Raw genomic sequence first — 24,961 nt, forward strand, 5'->3', positions numbered from 1 at the left:
TTTTAATTTTTTGCAATATCACCCACTTGTTAGGTTTTTCTGTTAAATCCTAACTAAGGGGTATTAAAATTACCCAAAATACCCTCCAATTTTATTTATTTTTTAATTTTTGAAAAAAGGAAAAAAATTTCAAATATTCAAGCGTTGGTAAGGATTTAATAGAATTTACAAAAATGCCAACACCTGAATCTTTACAATTTTCTATTTTATTTTTTTTTTATAGTAAAAAATAGGGATATTTTGAGAATCTTGATATGATTTAATGGAAAAACCTAACAGTTGAGTGACATTACAATAAATTAGAAGTTAAATACACCAAATTTAGAGTCTTTGAACTATGAGGGCTCATGCAAAATGGAAGATTAAGTTTCATTTATTCTGCTTCCCACGTGTTTTATTATTTCCATTAATATCATGCTAAGTATGTGGAAAAATGCTATACACACTCACACTCCCAAGTACGCATTTAAAAGTGTGAGAGTGGAATTATGTATAACATTTCTAAAAAGATAATTTTGTCATGCATTTTCCAAGCTAAACGGAAGCCTGTTCGAGGATTATTCAAAGAATATGTGCATGTATTGGTTGAGTAATGCTAAATGACATCGTTATGTCTTCTTAAAATTGATGTATCTTTTAAAATTACTATTGAATCCTTATTGTGTCCTCCCAAAATTGATGAAACTTTTAAAATTACTATGAATCAAAATTCAGTAATAATATAAATATAAAAGCCACGTCAATTTTTTTTTAAAAAAAAAAAACATAAAAATGAATGCTAACCTCATGAATCATATTCAAGTTGAATGGGTTCACAACTCACAAGGCAAAGCCAACAAACATTTTATTTTCTTTTGCCAACTGCTAATTATACTTTACACAATAGTAACTCTTTTCCTTTCACAAATGGGTCCTCAGCAAATTTTCCCTTGTTTTCCCACCGTTTCCCACACACTTTCCCGCGCGTCTTAACTACGCCCACCAAAAGCGCGTGGATTAGAAATCTTCCTGCAACAGAGTTTAACCAGAAACATCAAACAATTGGTATATTTTGTTTTTCGCTTCCCGAAACACACAAAACTAACTTCTTCCTCAAATCAAAAAAATTAAACCGATCGAACGATCAATCAAACCCTTCTCTAAATAACCAAAAATCCCAGATGGGTCCCCAGATTTTCCCACACTTTCCCACCCTTTCCCTCACTTTCTCGCACTTTCTTCTCCTCTCTCTCCTACTCATCACGACCTCTGCCACCACCACCATCTACGACCACCTCCGCCTCCATGGCCTCCCCACAGGCCTCCTCCCGAAGGGCATAACCAACTTTTCGGTCTCACCCACAACGTCGCTCTTCCAAATCTCCCTGCCAAACCCTTGCATCGCCAAGTTCGAGAACCAGCTCCTCTACGACCCCAACATCTCCTTTTACCTCACCCACGCCCACATCGGCAACCTGTCTGGTGTCTCGGCGCAGGAGCTCTTCCTCTGGTTCCCTGTGAAAGGGATACGCGTGGATGTTCCCAGTTCTGGGGTTATTCACTTCGATGTGGGCGTGGTCGACAAGCAGTACTCTTTGTCCCTTTTTGAGTCCCCTCCTGATTGCACCGTTGCCGAGCCTTTGGGCCCCAGTGATTTAGTCGATGGCAGTCTCCTGGATTCGGAGTCTCTGAAGGTCAGTATCTGTGTCACTTGTCTTCTACTCAATAAATTGTGTTGTTTGTAATATGTGCGACTTTTTGTTTGTTGGGGGGATGAATTTGGATTACTCTTTGAGGTTTCGCACTGTGGGAATCTGTGGGGATGTAAGAATATGTGGTTTTGTATGTTTACTTATGAATGTTTTTGTTGATTTAATCGCTTTTGAAGTTTCAAGTACGATACAGGGTTTTGCTTTAATGGGTGGTTAAGTTGCGTTTAGTTTCAGGTTGCTTTTGATGAATTTCAATTGCTTTTTGAAGTTTTAAGTTGTGGGAGTTTTGTAATATGGGATTTTGCTTTGATAGGGTGGTGAGATTTTTTTTTTTTTTTTTAGGGCTTTTTTTTCAGTGAACTTCCGATTGATGTCTTAGGCTTTCCATTTTGGGTATTTGTGAGGATGTGATGATTATAAATGGAAATGGTGAATTTTGTGGTTATTTTTGTTGGCTCGGAGTGTTGTTTATATTGAGACTTATGATGAATTTGTCTGAGAAAAAAAATTGAATAAGATCTGGGCGTGATTATGTAATTTATGTTGATGTCATGCTCTTCCTCTAAGACTCATCAATCTTCAATTTTTTTGTTGCTTCCATGCCATTCATTTCCATAATGTAGCTCTTTCTGAAGAACTATAATTGATGTGGTGGTCATGCCATGCCCTTCCATATAGGTTTAGATTTATGGAGAACTGTAAATCATTTACTATGTTGGGCTTCTGATTCTTATTTTTGGATATGACAACTAATAAATTTTCTACTTTTAGCTTCTAGATTCTGTCCCCTTCCCTTCTTCTGTAAGTTGAACCTTAGACTCATCAATTTTCAAATTTTTTGTTGCTTCCATGCCATTAATTTCCACGATGTAGCTTTTTCTGAAGGAGTATGGTTGATACGCAAAATTTGTGATGTCGAAATTTTGAGGGATTATGAATATGTGATTATTCAAGGTAAAATATGTTGACTCCTTTGCTCTACACTTTTTTTCCACCCAAGGCTGTGATGATTCCTAGTAAATACGAGAAGTTCTAATTTCATGATATCTGTTTTTGAGGTTGATTTACACCAGTCAATCATGTAATTGTACTCTTTTTTGCAAAGGTATAATAGAACTTATGGTGATATAAAGAATCGAAGTTACTTATGATGATTCTTCTTTTGCATAGGGGGTCCTTTGCAGTTCATTCCTTTTAGCTTTTGCCCTGTTAAGAAAATTAATTGGGGACTGGTATTTAAGAATTTGATGAGTATCTTCGCCTAGGATTTTACTTCTGGCTTTAGTGATGTAATATTTGTTAAGTTACAAATAATGATGGTACTAGTCATAATGTATAGCATATTTTGGCTTCATTGTGTCCTAGATGGCGTTTTAATTTTCAATCAATGTTTTAGGTTGAAACAATTATATCCATAGACATAGCTGTCTTTACATATAGCTATCTTCATGGAAAAACCACTAATGTGTTGGACTTTAAAAAGCAAAATTCATGTGTAAATTGCAATATCTTTTAGGATTTCAAATAATCTGTGATACTTAGGAGTCATGCAGTTGACCTTGGCAGTTGGGGTTTTTTCTTTATTGAGTTAGTACCAAATCGAGGCAAACTCTGAATACTAGAGAGCAAGTTGAGGGAAGGACGTATTGAAGCTTGGGATTTTTTTATTGGATGAATGAAATTTTTTATAGCAACACAAAGATTACAGAACTCTCCAGCAGAAGACCCACTGTATCACAAGTTGCTAAGCGACTTAATCCAACAACAACAAAACAAAGTTATACAGACAACTCTCAATCTTCTCAGAGCCTAAAGCCACCTCCAAAACAACAAAGAATCCATACAAATGCCTCACAAAGAACACCATCTATACAACCACAAAGAAAAGCAAAAGAAAGCTATGCACCAGCCACCAGAGCAGCAACAGAAAGCTCAGATCTCAGAATTCTTCCACCAGAAAATCAAACCTGCAGGACTCAGCACCAGAAACCTTCAGGACCAAAGCAGCAGCACTCTGAAGGAAATATAACCCTCCAAAAACAAGACCAGCCAAACTCAGGCAAACAAGCCAAGGGCATTTTCCACAACCAGCAACAACCCAGCCAAAAAAGGTAGCCCAGCACTAACAAAACTGAAACATGCTAACTCACTACCATCAAAACTTGCCAAAAGCATTCGGATAACTAGCTAAACCAGAATACTTGAGGGAATGCCCCAGTTATTACAGAGAAGCACATTATCTTCATGAGCCTTAAACTTTCCTCTACCTCTCCCCACAATCCTAGTACTAACTTCCCAACAGATATTTTGCAAAATCTGTTCCTCAGTATAAAACCGGCTCCCGAATTTCACACTGTTTCTGTACCTCAAAATGTTGTAGTCAGTAGAACCCCAAGCAAGCTTGCAAACAGCTGCTTTAAGACTCTTACCCCTCCAATCACTCATCCCTTTACCTAAGACCTCATCCCAAGCAGTAGGAAAAGAAATTAGGGAGCACTTTTGTATCACTTCCCTCCAAATCCTCTTGCTGAAACCACACTCGCAATACAAATGATCTCTACACTCAATAATGCTCCTACAAAACAAGCGCTTCACTTACCCTGAACCATTTCAGCAATCTGTCTCCCGTAGAGAGCTATCTTGGGCTGCCAACCACAAGAAAAAAGCATGTCTTGGAATAGACACCAAATTTTTCAGATCTGGCCGGCAGCCAATTGAAGCTTGGGATTGTTCATCTCTATTCTATAATGTATAATCATTTAAAGAATCTTAATAACATATTAGCTTTTGCTGCACAGAATCTGTTAGGATGTGATAGTTCTGACTTTGTAATGTCTAATTCCTTCTTAAGTAGATTTTCTTTTGAAATTCGACTTTCTTGATCTGACCTTTTGTTTTCTTATAATATTGGGTGATAGTTACCCATAACTTCTCTTGATGAATTTGTATTTTCATTTCTGATGGTCCTAAATTTGGCTACCCTTCAATTTCAGGGCGAATCTGGAAAGCTCGAGTATGAACTTGGTCATGAGCGTGATGTACTGAGGGCAGTGTCATAGATTTGTGGAGGCAGATATGGTTCAATATTGGAGTTAGCTCACTCAACCTATAAATAAATAAACAAATTAAAGAAAGAGAAAGTTAGCATCTGTGGTTTTTTTTCTTTTCTTTTGCCTCGCGAGAATTTCAGATCTGGTTCCACTGGTCTTATGCTTGAGGAATGTGTGCTTCTGGGCTGTGTTGTACAGACTTTTTGGCCTGATACTTCTGTCTTTATGAGAAAGATACAACCTTTGTTAAAAAAAAAAAAAAAAAAAAGAGGGAGAAGAGAAGAGAAGAGAAGAGGGTCATGTTTGACCGACAGGGGCATCGGGTCAGGTTGGTCTCCACAAATGGTATGCTGTAAATGTTGTTTGTTGTTTTCATAGAAGTCTCATTTGTAGCTGTTGTATTCAGTTCCTGTAAATTTAGGAAATGGCATTGCGCCATGATGGTTTTGATGAATAAGTATACTGGAAAAGTAAAATCTATGTTTGTTTTTATCATATTACTATATACAGATGAGTGTTGTGTTGAGTTTATTATGTAAACGGAGCCAACTGTCCGGGTTTTGTTGTTTTCTTACTTTTGTGTTAATTGATGAGATGATAAGACAACCTTTTCTTTTTGTTCCTTTTTATTTTTATTATTTTTCTTTCTTATAAATAATTATTAAAAATAAAATAAAAAGAATATCGTCATAGGAATTTCTTTAGGTATCGTAGAATAGGAACCACAACCTCCCAATGTGAAGTTTTAGGTTGTTTGCTTAGTCCCTTAGAGGCACAAAGGAGTATAAGGTCAAGCAGAGCAGTCTATACGAATGCACACAAAATGTAATGCAAGATAAAAGATTACAATTTATTCAAAGTTCAATCAATGGGAGAAAAAGAGGATTCGAACTAGTGATTTTCGTTTCATGAGGCATGCTTCTCAACCAATTGAGTTATCCCTTGGAAATAATAATAATAATAATGTTGTTGTGAAGCCGTAATGTTGACAATAATGTTGGTAGTATGTGTTTTGGAAAGGTATAAAGACATTCCATGACTTGTCTCTTTGGGAACAATAATAGTGTTAGTTGTGAAGCCGTAATGTTGACAATAATGTTCCTCCATGACTTGTGTCTTGGGGAACAATAATAGTGTTGTTGTGAAGCCGTAATGTTGACAATAATGTTGGTAGCACATGTACTTTTGAAACATATAAAGACATTCCATGACTTGTGTCTTTATACAAACATTGGAAATTAATGACATCAAAAGCGAATTACATTTCCTTTATTCAATTGTTACAGCAACTCAAGGAGATCCTAGCTTACTTTAGAAACAGTGAAAGCACCAAAATTAGCAAGTGAAAAAGGGATTTGCATAGAAAGTAATTTGTTGGTAAACATTCCTTTTCTTATTCCATTTTTTTCCCTTCCCAACTTGGCTTCCATATGGGCTATAAATGATTCCATTTTTTTCTTGACGAGCCACATCATAAACTCCTAAGAGTAGGAAGAGAGAAAAGACCCACACTGCCATTTAAAGCTCATCCTGCAAATCAAATAAAAGTAAATGAAAATCAATAAAGAAAGAAATAAAAGAATAAAGCAATACTTCTTATTTGTAAAGAACATCACCACCAACCCAAATCCATTCCCCCACCCTAAACGATGCCGTTTTCGTCTTTAAAAATATCTGATTTTAAAACATCTTAATTTATCTATCAACAAGCAATTACATCTCACATCCTATCAAAATCTTTACCTAATTCTCATTCTTCAATCCCTTTATTTTTAAACAGCATTTGCTTGTAATGCAAGCATCCAGCATTACCTCAAGTAATTTACTTTAAGAAAAAAAGTTTTGCTTCGTTACAATGGATGCTACCTCTATTTGACATTAAGAATAAGTAGAGAAGAGAATGATGCTTACATGATCATAATCAAAGTGATCACGACGGTGATTCTGCATATGAAACAATCATGCAAGTCTTATTAGTTCCAAAAGTAAGACAAAACAAAAAGGAAAAGCACATGAAACAAGGAAGAAACCAATCCCCATCAACTGCCCACCATTAGGAAACATCACAAGAAGTTTTCCCAATTAAGAGTCCTCTATAACTTTGTTCAGAAAAGAGGCCAAAACTCTTTAAAGAAATCTCTTTTCGGACTCGGCTACGTGGGAAATTCATTATAACTTCGTCTTATCTTGGCAAAAATAAAGATTTAATGCTAAAAGTAGCTCATTATTTGATTATTGTCTAAATTAAGGATGGTCTAATTTCTCCAGAAGAAGCTTTTGACAGGGAATAGCCATTTACAGTTGGGAGAAAAATGCCAACTTAATGAATCAAGCACAGAAAACCAAACTTCCCTCAAAACTTAAAAAGGAAGGCCTCACCCCAAGCCCATGATAGGTTTTATGACTTGTTGTATCATGAAGGTGGTCATCAAACAATGGAAAATAGATAAAAAACATGATGGCAAAATTAAAAGAGAGCAAGCACATCATTCATACCTTTCTGTATCTGTCTTTATATCTATCTCGATAGCGGTGATCATAGCCCCTCTCTTTTCTCCTCCTTTCGCCTTCTTCTCTTGCTCTTTGAGCTTCCTGCACAATAAATATTTAAAAGGCTCGGTCACTTAAAAAGAAATTCACCCAAGATTGAAAAACTCATTGAAATTGCGTCAACAGTTTGTAATGCTAAGAACCTCTTCCTCTCGTGCTTTTCGCACTTGTTCTGCTTTCTCAAATGCCTCTTTTTCAGCCTGAACTCCCAGGAAAAAAGAAAAGAAAAGATATTCAAATAAGGAACTGCTATTTAGCTGAAATATGACACTGAAGGGAAAGGAGAAGGGCCACACCTCCCTATTGGCAAATACTTCCTCAACAACTTGTTTGGCATAATCTGGATCATCACTAATCAGAATGTTGTCGAAAACTGCCCCAGCCTTAACCTACATTTCAAAGTCCATTCATCATATAAACTGTTAATGCTTGCAACACAATGATCAGGCCTTCTAACAGAGAAAATCGAGACTTATGCCTTACCTGCCAAACTTCAATTCCCACATACTTGATTGGCTTAAGCACATAAAGATCAGGATCATCTTCAAACTCTGGATATGTAAAGAGGAAACTACTTCAGTTGCAATCTTTTCAGACCTGCGGTCCTAATTATTTTACATCCTGACTTGAACAAAAATATATAGATATGTTTTGCAATACCTGGATTATCAATCCAAGGAATCTTCCATTTCCCTTTATAGTTGGGGTTTTTAATCTTCTGTCAAGTCAAAAAGGGCAAGTTTATGAGAAACTGCACCAATCAAGCCTCAAACTATATCTGTAGTTCTTGAGCTTAATTGACATACCTTGCGCTTCCATGGTCCTTTAAATGCTGGATTAGGTACCTTTGAGGGCTTCCATATACCATCCTCTTCTTCATCCCAATTATCAGGCTAATCACGGAAAAGAAAATGTGAGATGTCTTATTTCATTCTTTTTTAATGCGATTCAAAGGCATCATGTCATAAAATAGCAGCATTCAACATCAAACTACAAAGGGAAATGAGGAAGAAAAATAAAAAACTGGCTTTGCTTATGCTGTGACTCTTAGACAATAAACAAACCTCTTTAGCTTTTGGGTCGGGCACTTCTGCTGGAATTGAATCATATCCCTGCAATACCAAAATAAATATTAATGGTTTATGCAGTGCATATACAAACTGCATAGCCATTAACTAGGAAGAAAAATACAAAGTCTAGATACCTCAGGTTTGATTCCATTAGGATCATCAATATATTCCCTATCATCCCAGTCTGCAGGCTGTGAGATATGGAAAATGACACTAAATTTTCAGAAGATCAATGAAAATTGCTAGATAAGATATGTCATAACAAGTAAGGTAAACCTCAAACTATCCTAGAAGGATATTGTAATGTGAAAAGTTGAATCTCATATAATTCTGAAAATTGAAGATTGATGGTAATCACCAAAGGATTATCGGAGTTAAGTTATTAAGTGACTATTTGAGTATCTGAGCTCAAGGAGATACCTTTTTCGCATTGACTTCCTTAATTTTCCGTGGGGGAAGAATATCCCAATCTGTATACATGCTTCCAGAATCCCTCTCCCGATTGTCAATCAAGATGCTATATGTTGCATCAGGCCTAAGAATAAATGTATAAAAATGAGTAAGCTTGTCTGTTTCACATTCTAAATCCTTCTTCATGGGGTAATTTTGGCCCTGGTAGGAGAGTATAACATGGAGCTTCTTTGTCTGCGTGCCACATATATCTGGTCCAAACATTAAACTACACAAACAAAACAGGAACGTCAATTAGTACAGTAAGAAGGGAACAAGAGAAAAGGAAAACAACAAATCATTACACCAGTAGTCTCCGAATCCGAAACGGGAGAGACCAATGGCTGAAGAGCATAACTGCTAATAGTTTAGAATGTGGTGTGACATTAGGGATAAACTTATTTAATTAAAAAGAAAGAAAGCAGAAACAGCTTAGAACATGAGAGAAGCACAAAAAGTAACTGAAAGTTTCAAAAATGTGGAAGGAGAATATTTATATAAAATTATTTTCAATGGCCTCAGCCAAATATCCCAGAACATTCTCTTTCGGTTAATTTGTCAAAGATACTAACTTCCAACTTGCTATATGCAAATTACTAACCCCAACTTTCATAAGTCCATATTCCTTATATGCAAATGCATGCAATATTATATACATAAATGTACTCTTTTGGGTGACACTCCAATAATATCTTGGAACTATCTCTAGATCTTCAGCAAAAAATGAATATTGTGCCTTGCATATGATTACTTCTGAACTGGGTGGTTAGATTACTTTCTTGCCGATCTTAGCGTTTCTCATTCTCCCTCAATGTAAGTATAGTCTCAGCACATACCAAACAATTTGATTTTTACTTATCAAAAAAAAGTATAGCCTCAGCACATTCTTTACCCTCTATCTTGTGATAACCAAACCCTTTTCAAAAATTGTAGGACCAGCCCATTACTTTCATGAAGTAATACAAGCAAATCATGCATGAGTGTCATTTTGTTTGTGAAAGCTTCAGAATTATCTACTTCACAGTGCCTACATTAGCAGTATCACTCACTTAACTTACAGAAGTCTTTACCAGACCTTTGGGTGAAGACACAGTCACTTTTCATGAATTTGCTTAGCAGGAAGAGCATTCACAGCCTTCACATTCAATTTTAAAGATGGGGTGTTTACTAAAAGACGTAGGGATCGATATGCTTCTTTGTGATCGCTCTATCCTTATGCACTGTAACTGTATTTTGTCAGGTTGTTCATTCAACATTTAAATTTAACAGATATACTGTCTTTTCATAAAATAAATCGAGAAAATACAAGCTAAAAGAACAAGATGTTTTAAAGCTTTCTCTAACATGTTTAAAAGCCCCTAAACATGCTAAAAGCATTGAGAAACAAACCTGTATGGAGTGTCCCCGCCAAATTTCTTTTGATTCACAAATCCAGAGAGAAGCTTTATGTAACCACCACCACATTCAATATCCTGCTCAAGTCTTATAGAATATTGAACTACCAATGTTCTGTTCTTGTTGCTGAACTCTGGTATCTTTGCAGATATGGCAGAATGTTTCGCATCAGAAGATGTTTGAATACCTACAGAATTTTGTATCATCAGAAAGCTACATTAATTACCTAGGTCACCAAATTTAAATTATTAATGCCACCAAGCCTACCATATTCATTAAACAGAAGAAAAAAAAATGCAATTGGTCTGGTAAAATGTAAACCATAAGGATGAAAGCATTAGTCTCATGAACAGCCCCTACTTTTTTAATGAAATGGTTTCTAAAACATCCATATTTTGTTTTCTACCACAATTCATCATCAATTCAAGTCATTAATATCTTGGCAAAAGTGGCCAAGAGTCCTTCTCATGCACCCAGTCAAAAGCTCTCACAAAAACAAAATCCAAGTAATTCAAAAGTATTGTCTACTTTCAATGAGAGACCTAATTGTCACCCTTTCTAAGCTACTTATGTTATTATGAGTCTTATTGTTTAATTTTTAAATCCTAGGAGCTTCTGGATTCGTGTTATTTGGTATTTTCTTCAGTTTCAATCAAGTTTGACAAATGCTACATGCACTTTGAAGTACTTACTATCAACTTCTAACTCTATTTATCCTCTTTTTTTTTTTGTCAACACTTATCTAAGCTCTAAACTCCCAGAAGGCCAGAAGCATATCTGAAAATAATCTTCTTTTATATCCTTAAAGACCCTGGACTAAACCCTACCCTTTTCCCCTTTCAACCCATCAAAACCTATCCTACAAAGAGGACAACCAGCCACCAAAATACTTCACCACCTCAGAACAGTCCCCAAAGCCTTCCACCCCTTTATTCTCTCTCCAAATCCTAACCCTTCTGTTGCATCTTTCTGAAACCTAAACCCTTACATTTTTACCACCATTTAACCACCAATAATTTAGCTCTGATCAGCATGAAATATCCTCTTTACTGCTGTTCTACTGATATCACCATTGAATTTATTTGTTTTATTCACTAAATCCAGTTTTCCAAGTTTTCTCCCAATACTACTTGTTGAAATTTTTCCTAGATCTTAAATCAACTACTTGTCAAAGCATTATACATCAATCCTATACTTATTCAAGTAAACTGCTTAAACTAAATTCAGCTGGAATTTACCCTCAATTTACCCCAGAATCTGTGCTGAATAATAACTTGTACAACTTGCAGAATTTAAAATGGCTTGACAAAAAGCATGGTCCATGTATAAAAGCAACTTTAATTTGAATAAATTTAAGAAATCTACCATTTTAGTAGTATTTTACATCACATAAGTGTACTGGGATTTGAATCCATTTGCAGGATTTAGTGACCAATACTTGAGGTAGTGGCAATGATATAATATGAACATCTCATAATTAGTCCATTAGATATGAATTAGCTCACTGACAGATATATCCAAGCAGCCTTCATATTTTAACCAACTACAAATGTTTGACAATCTTATGACCAAAATTTCCAAAACTACGTATTAGATTTGCCTATTTTAAACAGAAAATTCCAAAAGAATGGGGAATTGATAAAGTTTGCAAGCAAGATAGCCACTGCTAAAAACAAACAAATTGGCTAAATGCTTTTCAAAAAACAAGGAATATTATTGCTGCAAATGGATTGTAATATTAATGAGAAACATAGCTACTTCACATAATAGTTAAGGGATTTCTGCAATTAATCATTTTTCCATTTCAAGAAATAAAGCAAACAACAATATTCTTCATTTTGGAGTTTCCATCAACAACCAAAAGTGAGGTTATACCTTTATCATCTGGATCTCCTGACCACTTTCCAGCTGTATGTTTAAAAGAACCTGCTTTTCCTTCATTCTTTTTCCAATCTGACTTGACCCAACGGCTTTGCCAGTCATCTTTGTTCAGCAACAACAGGCAAAAGAAAGAAAAACAGAGTTAGGAATCCAAGTGCAAACCCCAAAAATAACTGGTTAAAAGAAATGAATTTTTGTTTTGTTTTTTTTTGTTTTTTTTTTTTCTGGTTGAAAATTTTTTAAATTTAGAACAGGTTCAGAGCATCCAACAAAAACTCTAAGTTTGTTCATTAAAAGGATCTAGTGTCAAAGAGGATGGATAACTAAAATAACCATGTTGCAAAAATCTGAGAAATTCTAGGGATCAATAAGTTCTTCATATTTGGTTCATATTCTCTTACAAATTCAATAGATCAACTATTAAATTTGTAAGGTCCACCATTAATTTATGTGGAGCCCATATAAGTCCACAAATCTAATAGTTGTAAGATGAAATGGGCCAAATATAAGAAAAATATTGACTCCTAGCATTTCTCCAAAATCTCTAGTTTTAAAAGTTTCCCTCTGAGGGGGCAGCTGATCACCACTCACTTGGTAAGAGGCGGCCGACCGCCCCTCGTATGGTGAGAGGAAGCTACCTCCGACAGATAAGGGGTGACATCACTCAGCCCCTACTTTATATATATAAAATTATATAATATGTTGAGTCATCAACTATGTCACGTATCATCAATCAGTAAAACAATCGGCGATTGATTATGACGTAAATCCACGTATGCATCTAACGATTTCGGTTAACATAAAGACTATTTTGAACATACAGCTTACCTAAGAATTTTTAAAATACTTTTGATAACTAAACATCAGTTTGGTAACACCTCCAGAGACTAAATAAGTCATTTTTCTATTAAAAAACAAATACTGCATCAAGCTTACCATAATAATATAGGTAGACAAAAATAGTAAGTTGAACTCATTAATTTAAATAATTGAATTCAAAATGCTAGGGTTATGAGGAAATGAATATTATTAAAATATCTTTCCCATATTTTCTCAACACCTAAAAAGAGAAAAGACAACATGAAACAATAAACAATTAACAATAAGAGGCTAAAACCCAAAACATTTTCTTTTCTCAGTCAAAAACAAAAAACAATAAAAAAGTAGAAACAGCCCAATTACCAAAGCAACAGCAGCTATGAAAGTAAGTTAGTTAGTTAGTTATAAACCACGTGGCAAAATAATAAAACTGATTTTTTTTTTGCCTTTTTCAGCAACCAAACATGGCACCTAAAAAGAATGAAAGAAGATGAAGATTATCAAGTAGAGAGTAGTAAAAATTTTACCATGGAAGCGCTCTTCAAAAATGACTTCTGAAAGTGAAAAATGTGTGAGAAAGGAAAAACACAAGGACACCAACAACAGCATAAGCCTAAGCTTATTAGTATTAAGCTTTAGGGCAAAAGCTGAAGAAGCTAAAGCATCTTCCTTCATTGTTGCTACTCCATTGTCTCAGAGCTTGCCTGCTCATTATATAGAAAGCTTTGGTACCTGTTTGCCCTTGCTTTTCTCTTTAATTACACTTCTCTATGACTTTCTGTGATGGTGTCCCCTGGCCAATCAGATTTGAGTGTAACGTTGCACTAGCCAACCCCAAGCATTTGCTGACAAATATGTAGGCCACTAATATTCTCATTATACAAGGTTACATGACTCTTATATAAATGGGATGAGTTGACAATAAAAATCAGTTTTTAGAATAATAAAAATTTATAAAAAGAAAAATTTAGAGATTGATTATTACTGTCACGTCATTCGAATTATATGACAATTATACAGCAGTATGTTAATATATAGTATTTGATACAGTAGATAATATGGTTGTGAATTAAAAAAAAAAAAATAGTATTAGATTCCCAAGACACTTAATATGAAATTGTTGAATTAAAACAAAATTTGAGTTAAATTGGAATTAAAAAAAAAAAAATTACTCCACATGGTTTTCGGTGTTCATGTGAAAATTATCGATAGATTTTTATTTGATAGTAATTTTCATTATCTTGTCAAAAAGTAAATATACAAAGTACAGAGCACTTGAAAATATTTGTAATTGTGTACCGTTCTTCTCATAAAAAGTATAAAAATAAGTCGTTTGGTAAAGCGTTTAGGCAAAGCAAAGACAACCTACTTTTTTTGTTTTTTTAACGTTCTTTTACTTTTAATATAACATCAATCACATTTTATTACTATTTAAATTAAAAAAATTACAACAAAATAATTTTTTTTTTTTTTTTCATATAAAACATTCTTATTTTTTCACTTTTTCAAAAAAAATTCTTACATTTTTTACATCAATCAATTTTTGCTACAATATCAAACCGAAACGAAATCGTTTACCAAACAAACCCATGAATTAATTTTAAAGAAATGAATGTTCTCTTCATCCCAACGAAGCCGGCAACCCTCAAAATACGTGACAAAAGGGTAGAGCTGAAAATTTGTTGAAAGGAAGGGGCATTGGCGCAGAAGACTTGGGTCTTTGTCCTTCCCGTGTTGACTCATTTTCAAAGTCTTCCCTCAAGTCCACGGCGAAGCCGAGTGGAAAGAGGATAAATGACAACGACATCCTCTATTTTTTTTTTTAAATGACATCCTTTATTAGGTAGGTACACCAAAATGCAGGCCGATGAGTTTCGTTAATAATAATAATAATAATTTTTTTTTTTTTTTTGTTGGTAAAAACGCCATGTTTGGTGTTATACATTTTGTGTTCATGTTTTTTTAAAATTCATAATTGAATACTTCAATTATGTGAAATTCATACTGAGTTTTACAAATTTAACGATGAATTTATTTTATTTCTTGTACAGAGATAAACAAAAGATGTAAATTAAACATTTATCATTTAATAGATTAATATGTGACTAGCAGTGACGGAGCCAAAATTTTGGTTTATGGGATCAAAAAAAAAAATTTAATGAAAAGAAAAAACTAAAATTGAACAAAAATTAATTAAAAACATTAAAGAATAACGAACAAAATAAATAAACAATTCAACAAGATTTAATTATTGTTTAAAATATATAATTTACAATTTTTTTAATTTTTTTTTTTTTTTGTTATGCTTGGATTAAAACGACGTCATTTTTTTCCAAAGCGCGTTTGTGAAAAATCATGGTTGACAAGATCTTTTTTCGTAGATAGGCTTTTTCGGATTTGGTCTCAATCAATACAATGGCAATCATATATCTTTTTTTTCTTAAGTAATAATCTACTGACTAATTTGCTAAATCCCACTCTAGATGAGCTCATTTAAAATTTGATTGAAGTTCAATGGAATTATTGTTATTCTCCATAATCATCTTAAGTAATAACAATTATATATTTTATATAATTAAAATATATAACAAAATTGATAGTTTAAGGAGGAGGTTGTTATTGAGGTGGTAGTTTGAGAAGGTTAAAAAGACTTTACCTATTATTTAAAAGTGCCATTGCTGTAAGCTTTATGGAATTATTCTAAAAGTTTGTCCCTCCAAAAATTAGGTGACTTTTTTTTCTTTTTTTGGGGGGTGGGGGAGAGGAAAATTAGATGACTTTTAAAATTACTTTTTGATCAAAATTCAATAATGATCAATCGTAAACTCAGTAATAATTTTATAAGCCAGTCATTTAAAAAAAAAAAAAAAAAACACACACACACAATAGAAACTCCCACTTGCTTTATTTGTTTTTGTACAAATTGTCTTTTTCTTTTTCTTTTTTTTTATTTAATTTAATGAAACTTTGTAAAATTACAAACTCAGATAAAACCAAATTAAATAATAAAAAAAAATCGAGGAAGAAACCTCCCCTTATTAAGGTTGCTGACCCCACTGTTACGTGCATACGTAACGGGTTATAAGAACTTACAAAAATAATAGATTTTGCAAGTAAATAGAGATGCTCTCAACTTTTAGAAACGTAGGGTTTAAATAATTTCTTGACTCCTTTCTTTTATTACATAGTAACGCAGTATTTAAATAACGAAATACAATAGAAAATAGAGTCTCCCATGAAAAAAGATTTCCATATGACTCGCGACTCAAAAACCTAACCTCCTGCCAACAAAATGCTGTCAACAAGACTCCAGACTTTCAAGCCCCCTGAGATTTCAAATTAAACATTAACCAAATTATTTTTATTGAAATGAAACATCAGCAAATAAATTTTTGACGAGTAGTTCGAGTCACTACACTCAGCTTCCATTCCATACCTGGAGAAACAGCATTACATGCCCAAAACTCTTTAAAGAGAGGATTCAAAAGGGCAGGAAAACCAAATAGCATTTCGAGAAAGAGAATAAGGAAATAAAAGGTTCAAGCGTTCAAGATTTCTACTCATAGCTAAAGCCTCACAATAAACATTAGGAAAATTTGAGAAGGCCTCAACAGTTTCCCTCTACTTTGCCTGAGGGTGAGAAGCAATGAAGTCAACAGCAAGGCTGATGGAGTTGATCTTGTCTGCTTCATTATCAGGGATCTCAAACCCAAACTCTTCTTCAAGTGCCATCACGATCTCCACAGCATCTAAACTATCTAACCCAAGATCATTTTGAAAGTGGGCATTTGCTGAGACCTGTCAAAAAGGAAAAACATAAAAATTGAGCAGTAGAACGGACTTCAATGATAAAATCAGAACTAAAAAAAAAAAAAAAAAAAAAAAAAGGAACAGACAAAACAAATATTTGTAAGGCTATATTTGTTTCAAAGTAAAACAGTATTGTAAACATTTTCAGCATTTTTGAGTGATTGGTTAGAGCAGATGAACTTGATTAACCAAAAAAATCATTTGATCTACAATAAAACAGAGCCTTTTTTCTCTATAAAATGGTTTAGACATCTCTTCTTCTCACACAACCTGAGCGCTCCCACCGACTTTCAGCAGCTCCTCTCTTCCCTCAACCCTTCTTTCATCGGCTCCTCTCTCCCTCTCTCTCTCTCTCCCTCTCTCTCCAGCTCCCAATCTACAAAATCACCACCATCCCTGCAATACTCATCCACCGACAACACCCTACCTATCCCACTCCCATCATCCAAAAACACCATTCTCTCTCCCCCCCTCTCTACAAAAGAATTACATGCACCCTGCTCATGGACCTTGAACCTAATCCAACTCTACCCACTTGTCCCTCCGGATATCTTACATTTCCACCAAGCTCATCCTACTTCAGACCACGCCAAAAACTGCACGCTGGGACCTACCTCCAGCCATCTGAATCTCCTCGGATCTCGGGACTGACGAGCACCTGAAGCTACCCAGCACATAGACCATCAGCAATAGGGGCTCCCACAAACAGGTGGTTAAGTCAAAACAGAGGGGCAGTTAATGGGGAAGGAGTGGGATCCAGGTCAGGCTCTGTAGGTCAACAAGAAGGAATGAGAGAGAAGGGTCTTGCAGGAAGATGCAAAGCAAGTCTTGGGAAGGTGTTTTTGTTTCTATGTTCCCCTATTCATTTGAACGAATGATTCTTCGATTGTTTATCATTTGAAATTTCACTTTTTCAAAAAAAATTAACAAAAAAATCCTTGACGATAAGAGGACTTTGTTTGTAGATGAAAGGATATTAAATTTGAAATTAATGTGGAAGGATAAATTATTGTTCAAAATTTCAAATGCTAAGCAGTAAGCACATGTTTGATGAAATGCCTTGTAAAATGTGGTCACTTGGGATTCCTTCGTTTTAGTGTGAACTAAAAAGCGAAAAATATTTTTAGTATCATTTTCAGAATGACAGCCAAACATTGGAAAATTAATAATTATTAATTTTCCTAAGAAATAGTTCAACAGAAAACATTTTCCACCAGAAAAAGTTTTGCATCAAAACAAACAGAACATAGCAAGCTTGCACCCATTTTTATTCAGAAAACCCACCCTCTCTCTTCAAATTCTCTCTCTTCCCTCTCTCCTTCAAATCTCTCTCTCTTCTCTATATCTCTTCTGATGTCTAAAAGTATGTCTCCATGCAACCCATTCTCCCTAGCATCTTTGACAATAAAAAGTAGAGCCAATAGTTTCTTCGCTTCTTCATCTAAAGCTTCACCTACCACACAATGAGTGGACTGATAAACTTTACAAATTTTATTAAACATTATATTAACATGTAATGCCTTGAATGCTTAATATTTTAAACCAAGAGGAAATCAGGGAGATGATGTGGAATCAACTTCGTTCTTTGGAGGTTTACATAGATATTAACTGAAAAGATAAGTTGATAGACTAGAAGAGGTAGTAATGGATTCTATATATGGTAGCTTGTGGGGTAGGTTCTGTTCTATTGAGGCTCATGGATCGTATGGGGTGGGTTATGGAAAAATATTAGGCGGGGTTGAAGGGAATTTTCTAGTCACGCCAGATTTGAGGTGAGAGACAGCTCCAAGATTAAATTCTAGCATGACTTATGGTATGGGAATCAAGTCCTCAAGGAAGCCTTTTCGAATTTGTATAATATTGCTAGCATTAAGGGGCTTGATCATCTAGAGGTTTCTAGCGGCTCCCCTCAGTAGAACATAAGCTTTATCAGAATAGCTCGTGATTGGGAGATAGATAACTTTGCTTCATTTTTTAATTGTCGTTTTAAATTCTGACAAGAGGTGAAGACAAGCTTTGTTAGGCCCCTTCCAAGAGAGGGTTGTTCGAAGTTGGATCATTTTATAACGTCCTTGTCCCTCATTATGGTAATCCCTTCCCTGGGAAGAATATTTGGCAGATTAAGGTTCCCTTAAGATCAGCATTTTTTGATTGGTTGGTTGTCCTAGAGAAGATCATCACCATGGATAACCTAAGGAAGAGGCATGTCATTGTAGTTGATTAGTGTTGTATGTGTAAGCGTGGGGAGCCTCTGAATCTTCTTCTTCTTCTTCACTTTGAGGTTGCTAATGCCTTATGGAGTGCTATTTTCAATTGTATTGAGCTATTTTGGGTTATGCCTAGACGAGTAATAGACATTTTCGCTTGTTGGAGAGGGTTAAATGGTAGTCCTCAAAGTGTAGCAATATGGAAGATAGTGGTGTCCTGCCTTTTGTGGTGTCTTTAGAAGGAAAGAAATAATAAAAGTTCTGAAGATCGCAAGAGGAAGGTGGTGAAACTAAATATTTCTTCTTCAATACTCTTTACCACTAAGAGCTGCTTTAGACTATCGTAATTTGTTTGGTTGGCCTTTTTTTTTTTTTGAATTTCTAGCTAAGTGTTGCTTTTGTATACTTTTTGTATACCTTGGTTACGCCTCTTGCGCCTTTATTGATATTTCGATTACTTATTAAAAAAAAAAAAAAAAAGATGTGAAGACAGGTACATGTCAGATGATTCACTTAATTGGCAGTGAAAAACCTTGTTACAAACGGGTCAGTTAATAAAAGGTTTCCTCGGACATAACAAGCTTCCGATCACTAGGAAGCTAGATACTAATACAAACCAGTCGTGCACCTCTGGACAGGTCGAATGAATATGAAATTTATCTTTTGACAAATGAACAACCAACAGTATCGCATCCCAGAGAATACACATATTTTAAGAAATCAAATGTAGTAAATTGTGAGAAAACTAACAAGATGAAGTCTTTATGGACTAACAACCAAATACAGAGCTAATTAGAATATTTTTTTCAAAGCACTAGTGCCTTATCTTCATAAGCACATAACAACTAAATGGAGTTAGCAATGAATAGGTTCCAGCCTGGATGATTGTTATAATAACTGACCTATTGGTTAAGTCCAAATATCACTAGAAATGCTATTTGACAACTTCTTGCAACTCAAGTCAATTTAATAAAGCCTTAATACTCCAATGCACATAATATTTTTTATTTGGAAAATGAGGCATAAAAATACAAGAGGAAGGTCTCCTACCCAAAAAAAAGCAAGACAAAACAAAGTGGATAATAAACAACGACATGGTGGTTCACAATCTAGAGAGCTATAGCAAGGAACATACAATCATCATAAAGCCTCACAATATGCACATGATTCACCATCTCTCCCAGTCAAAAAAAAAAATTGATAAGTAAAAAAAAAATTTTATCAAAATATTTTTGATATTTGCAAAAAATAGAATTCACATGTTTAGTTATTTGCAAATTAAACTACCAATCATTGCAATATTCAATAAAACAATGTAAGTCCACACTCAGATTGTATCCTTAAACATGAGACATTATTGCAATATGTAAAAAGCTCCCTTACACTAATCGCAAACAAAATAAACATGATCAAAGTGCTATAATGAAACTTACAAGAGTAGAAAACCATCCGGTTTTTATACTGCAATATCGTTAAGGCATAAAGAACAACATCCCACCCTTTTTAAGAGCATTTATAGTGTTGAAGTGCCATGTTATGCAATTCAAAGTCATAAAATCACTGAATCAGAAGGGTCTGATTCCACAGTGATCCTGTTCTGCACATGACAGCACTACGCAACATCTACCAAACAAAAACCCCAATTTCTCAAAACAACCTCAAAATCATTAGAGTTGATACGGTTTTTTATTCTATTAATTGTAAAGATATTCCTTCATTATTTGGCTATAGAAAAAAATAGCTCTCCACACATCAGGCCAACCATTTGGTTTAGCTCTCTCAGACCAAAAACAAAATTAAGATTAATAAAACCATTTTCTTTGAAGTCACCTTTCTCATAGACCACACTTCATATAAATTTCTATATGCATTTATGAAAAATTTAATTTATATTTGAATTATAAGAGAAAGATCTAGCTTGGAAAAGTCAACTCGTTGAAAGTTTATATAAGAAAACATCTATTTTTCTTTTTTAACCAATTTCCTTCTTTTTCTAATCAAACACATAACTCAAATCACCTATGAAGAATATAATGCCCCTTAAAAATCACCACCTATATTAAAATTAATCTACTTTTTTTGTTAACTAATCTACTCATTGACTTTTATTTTCTTGATTATTCTCAACAACCAAACATAGTTCAAACATTCTAGGATTTTGGAATCCAAAAAATATATTGGAAGCGACAAATTTACCATGGAAATGTCAAACTTATAGAGGCACTTACAAATCTTTCATTTTCTTATTCACATTTTCAGTAATCAACAGAGAACATATAAAAATTTATATATGTAGGTGTGAACAACAACCTAACATTCATCACACACTTAGGGTTTATCTTGGGAGTAAACAAAATAAAACATTTCCAAAACTTGACATTCCCAGTAATCAAACACATAAACATTTTTTTATAATTAATCAAAAACGTTCAGTATTAAATCACAAAATTTAGGGTTTACCTTGGAAGTGACAAAATGACACATTAACAATTTGATCTTCGCTCATTTCTTCATTCGACTACTGACCAAATAGCCTACGCTTCATATAAAAGTGAGGGTTTATCTTGGACGTATAAATTTTTTTGTTTTACTTTTTTCCCACTAACCAAACAGCCTACTACACATCGGGTTTTCTTAATCATTAAAAAGCAACTAAATTAGGGTTTATCTTGTAAGTAGCAATTGTTAACTTGGAAGTAACAAATCAAAACACTGAAAGTAACAAATTGTTGAATGTGTTTCTCTTGGAAGTAGCAGATTTTACCTTGGAAGGATCAACCTTCTGGAAGTTCTTGACGACGGAGATGACCCGATCGGTGACCTCGGATTTGTCAAGGAAGGAGCCCCGGACCTCCTCGGAGAGGAAACGGCGCCGTATCGCGTTGAAGGAGAGCGTGTAACTAGGGTTTCGAGGCACGGCCTGAACGTGCACCCTCAGGTGATTTAGCAAAGCGCTCCTCGCCGCCGCTGCCATAAGAAGCTCTTTCCACAAACTTCTGCTGCTGCTCTCTCTCTCTCTGTGTATCTTAAGCACCGAAGAAAAAGAGTGAGAAATGAGAAGTGTTTTTGTGGTTCCAATACGACGTGGTTTTATGGATTATAATTAGGGGTGTCAAAAATTACCGGGAAACCGGAACCTGAACCGGACAACCGAGAAACCGGGGTCCCCGTTCCAGTTTCGGTTTGAAAAATCCAAAAACCGGGTACCCCAGTTCCGGTACCGGTTTTTATCGGGAATACTGGAACCAGGTTTCCATTTTATTTAATAATATTTATATATTATTATATTTATATATTAATATATATATATATATATTATATATATTAATATTTTTTACACTTAGGTTTAGGTTTAGGGTATTTTAAAAAATTAAATTTTTATTTCTAAGGCCCAAATAGGCTAAACATTGATTTTTTAAGGATTTTTGGACTTTTTTAGGGTTATTTTTCAATTATTTTGAACAATCACAACAAAACCCCTTTAATTTAGACAAAGAGACTAATAGATTTTTTAAAAAAATTGGCCAACTTATGAAAAAAACAATGGGCTTATTTTAATCCCAATACCTAAAATAAGCCAAAAAAACTAATTTTTTTAAAAGACCAGTTACCGGACTGGGTAAAACCGGAACCGGCCGGTAACCGGGACCCCGGTTAACTGGGGTCCCGGTTCCGATTCCCGGTTTTGGTCAAAAACCGGGAAACTGGACCCGGTTAACACCCCTAATTACAATACGTGGTAAGAATCCGACTTGGGCGGGTAATTGGGTTTGAGAAACGGGTCCGCTCCAAGATGATCCTCTCTGCTCAGCCCGCAAAGATTGGACCCAAGTCATGTTTTCTGCCTAAAGAAAAAGAGTAAGAGCTTGTTCGGGATTGCGTTTAAGGAGCCTAAAAATGCTTTTAACACTCAAAAAGCCTGTTTGAAGAAAAACATACTCATTTGGTAAAAAAATTAAAAGCGCTTTTAAATGTTCAAAAAAACCTAAAAATTGTCAAAAAACACTTTCGGCAAAAGCTTAAAAATGAAGTTTTTGCCCAAAAGCTCTTTTTGGATTAAAAGCTCTATTTCTCAAACGCAATCCCAAACAGGCTCTAAGCCCCGTTTGATTTGTGGAATAGACCCATGGAATAAAATTGTTATTCTTATAGAATACTCATTCTTTTGTTTGGTAAATGTCTATTTCGATGAATAGTCATTCACGTGGGAATAACTAATCCCTTACACAAAGGAATAATTATGAATTATAACTATTTCTTAAGGAATGGAATACATTTTTCATAAATATCCATTTTATTTTATTTTAAATTAAAAAAATTAATAAAAAAGATACAATTGGGGTGGTCGACCATTGACAAAAGAGGCCAGGGCTAGCCGCACCACCTCCGGACACCTCGGGGGACCACCCTAGAGGCGTCTAGGGGTGGTGTGACCATCCCCGTTGCATTTTGGAGAGGCCACGGCCACCCCAGATTTGCTTCAAGGATGGTCACAGCCACTCCTGAGGGCGTTAGAGGTGGTTGTGGCCAATTCTGCAGCCATCCTAGATTTGCTTCAAGGGTGGCCATGGCCACCCTCGACCGCTTCTATGTCTGGCCGACCACCCATTACTTTATGTTTTTTTTTTTTTGTTTTTTTATTAATTTTTTGTTTTTAATATGAGTTGAAAAAAAAAATGTGATTTTTAGTAATTTTAATTTAATTTCAGTTATAGTATGCGTGTTGTTAGCAAACTAAGGAATATGAATAACTTTTACATTCCACTCTCCTCTATTCCTACTAGTAATTATTCTCTTTCCTAATGGAATACACATTCTGCAAACCAAACGAGCTCTAAAGAAACAAAACAGCAACAAATGGACAAAAAAAGAAAAGAAAAAAAAGGACAAAAGGTATCACATTAGAGCCGGGCACATTGGACATTATAGCAATTCTTACTGAAATAAAATAAAACCAATAAATTTTAACAACAAAATACAAGAGTATTGAAATATCTCATATCTCACAATGCTATTGTAATATGTGTTTATTGGTAGTGTAGTGTTTCAGTGAGATTGTGAATGAAAATGAACATATGAAGGTTGAAGATGACAATGGAGGAAATACTAAGAAATGGTATTAAAAGATAGAGCTGGTTCGAGAGAGTTCACTCTCTAGAGATTTAGGCAAATGCAATGTCTTCCAAAATCTACCTTCTACCCATTAGCCTACCCCTTATATCACGCATTCTATTAGAATCCTTTCTAACAGAATTCCCAGCCATTCTCACAAGCCAACAAAACGAAGGCTTGAGGGAATGTTACAAAACATAGCAAGTTTAAACATAAAATGCAAATACAATTTGAAAGCAAAACGACAAAGGCAAAACAACAAAGTAAATGAAATGAGCCTTTAAATGATAATAGATGTCAGTTGTGTAGAGAAATCTTCTAGAGTCTCCCCACTTCATCTTCACACCGTGTCACTGCTACTGAGTCACTCATAGCCATAACCCAATCCTACAAACTGCACCCATAACAAGTTTCTCCCCTTCAAAGCACCTTGCCCACAAGGTGAGGATATTGGCTCTATATGTTCCACAAGTCCTCCTAAATGTCATCCTCAGACGGAGGTCCCTTCCAATGAACCAAAGCTTCTGTAATAGCCCGGCCCTTCTTTTTTGTCAAGCGCCGATCTAGGAGTTGCTCCGGTTCCAGCTTAATTTCTCCATGTGTATCAACATGAGGCAGCGTCGATAGGGGTGTGGAGTGCTGGCCTAATTTCTACTTGAGGTATGAGACATGGAAGATCAGGTGGCAGCGTGCATTAGTGAGTAAATCCAGCTTGTATGTGACGGAGCCAATCCTCTGTAGAATTTGAAATGGGCCAAAAAATATAGTAAACAATTTCAGATTCTTTCGCATAGCAATTGATTTCTAGAAGATTGCAACCTTTTTATGGCTAGACGACAATGAACTAGGAGGATAAGGCCAAAAGCATGCAAACAAATAAATAAGTAAATAGACCAATATTTGAGGTTGAGAGAGTACTCGTAGTT

The 24,961-nt window shown here is 34.9% G+C and overlaps 3 protein-coding genes across 3 annotated transcripts; 1 reads left to right on the forward strand and 2 right to left on the reverse strand.

The window, feature by feature from the left end:
* The first annotated feature begins 1,050 nt into the window (after positions 1 to 1,050).
* LOC132172697 (uncharacterized) lies at positions 1,051 to 5,275 on the forward strand. The gene is made up of 2 exons (XM_059584249.1): positions 1,051 to 1,673; positions 4,685 to 5,275. The coding sequence occupies exons 1-2, from the start codon at positions 1,161 to 1,163 to the stop codon at positions 4,748 to 4,750; spliced, it is 579 nt and encodes a 192-aa protein (XP_059440232.1). The 5' UTR covers positions 1,051 to 1,160; the 3' UTR covers positions 4,751 to 5,275.
* Positions 5,276 to 5,896: 621 nt separating this feature from the next.
* Positions 5,897 to 13,611, reverse strand: LOC132170255 (calreticulin-3-like). The gene is made up of 14 exons (XM_059581165.1): positions 13,434 to 13,611; positions 12,082 to 12,189; positions 10,201 to 10,393; positions 8,782 to 9,040; positions 8,496 to 8,552; positions 8,356 to 8,403; positions 8,098 to 8,184; positions 7,952 to 8,009; positions 7,775 to 7,842; positions 7,588 to 7,680; positions 7,435 to 7,491; positions 7,238 to 7,333; positions 6,653 to 6,685; positions 5,897 to 6,271 (listed from the first exon to the last, which is right to left on the reverse strand). Exons 1-14 carry the CDS (start codon positions 13,579 to 13,581, stop codon positions 6,260 to 6,262), a joined length of 1,317 nt encoding a protein of 438 aa, XP_059437148.1. The 5' UTR covers positions 13,582 to 13,611; the 3' UTR covers positions 5,897 to 6,259.
* Positions 13,612 to 16,245: 2,634 nt separating this feature from the next.
* LOC132170256 (acyl carrier protein 2, mitochondrial) lies at positions 16,246 to 21,979 on the reverse strand. The gene is made up of 2 exons (XM_059581166.1): positions 21,688 to 21,979; positions 16,246 to 16,704 (listed from the first exon to the last, which is right to left on the reverse strand). Exons 1-2 carry the CDS (start codon positions 21,895 to 21,897, stop codon positions 16,528 to 16,530), a joined length of 387 nt encoding a protein of 128 aa, XP_059437149.1. The 5' UTR covers positions 21,898 to 21,979; the 3' UTR covers positions 16,246 to 16,527.
* Positions 21,980 to 24,961: the final 2,982 nt, after the last annotated feature.

This window comes from Corylus avellana, chromosome ca2 (assembly GCF_901000735.1).
Source record: "Corylus avellana chromosome ca2, CavTom2PMs-1.0".
In the NCBI taxonomy this organism is placed as follows: domain Eukaryota; kingdom Viridiplantae; phylum Streptophyta; class Magnoliopsida; order Fagales; family Betulaceae; genus Corylus; species Corylus avellana.

Bases quoted from the DNA above. Each gene is read 5' to 3' on its own strand.
- LOC132172697 (XM_059584249.1), top strand. From the start codon at position 1,161: ATGGGTCCCCAGATTTTCCCACACTTTCCCACCCTTTCCCTCACTTTC. The intron at 1,674-4,684 runs GTCAGTATCTGT...CTTCAATTTCAG, and splicing joins TGGATTCGGAGTCTCTGAAG to GGCGAATCTGGAAAGCTCGA.
- LOC132170255 (XM_059581165.1), bottom strand. From the start codon at position 13,581: ATGAAGGAAGATGCTTTAGCTTCTTCAGCTTTTGCCCTAAAGCTTAAT. The intron at 12,190-13,433 runs GTAAAATTTTTA...TGCTGAACAAAG, and splicing joins TTTTGAAGAGCGCTTCCATG to ATGACTGGCAAAGCCGTTGG. The intron at 7,334-7,434 runs GTTCTTAGCATT...TTTATTGTGCAG, and splicing joins GAAAAGCACGAGAGGAAGAG to GAAGCTCAAAGAGCAAGAGA.
- LOC132170256 (XM_059581166.1), bottom strand. From the start codon at position 21,897: ATGGCAGCGGCGGCGAGGAGCGCTTTGCTAAATCACCTGAGGGTGCAC. The intron at 16,705-21,687 runs GTAAAATCTGCT...CCTTTTTGACAG, and splicing joins AGAAGGTTGATCCTTCCAAG to GTCTCAGCAAATGCCCACTT.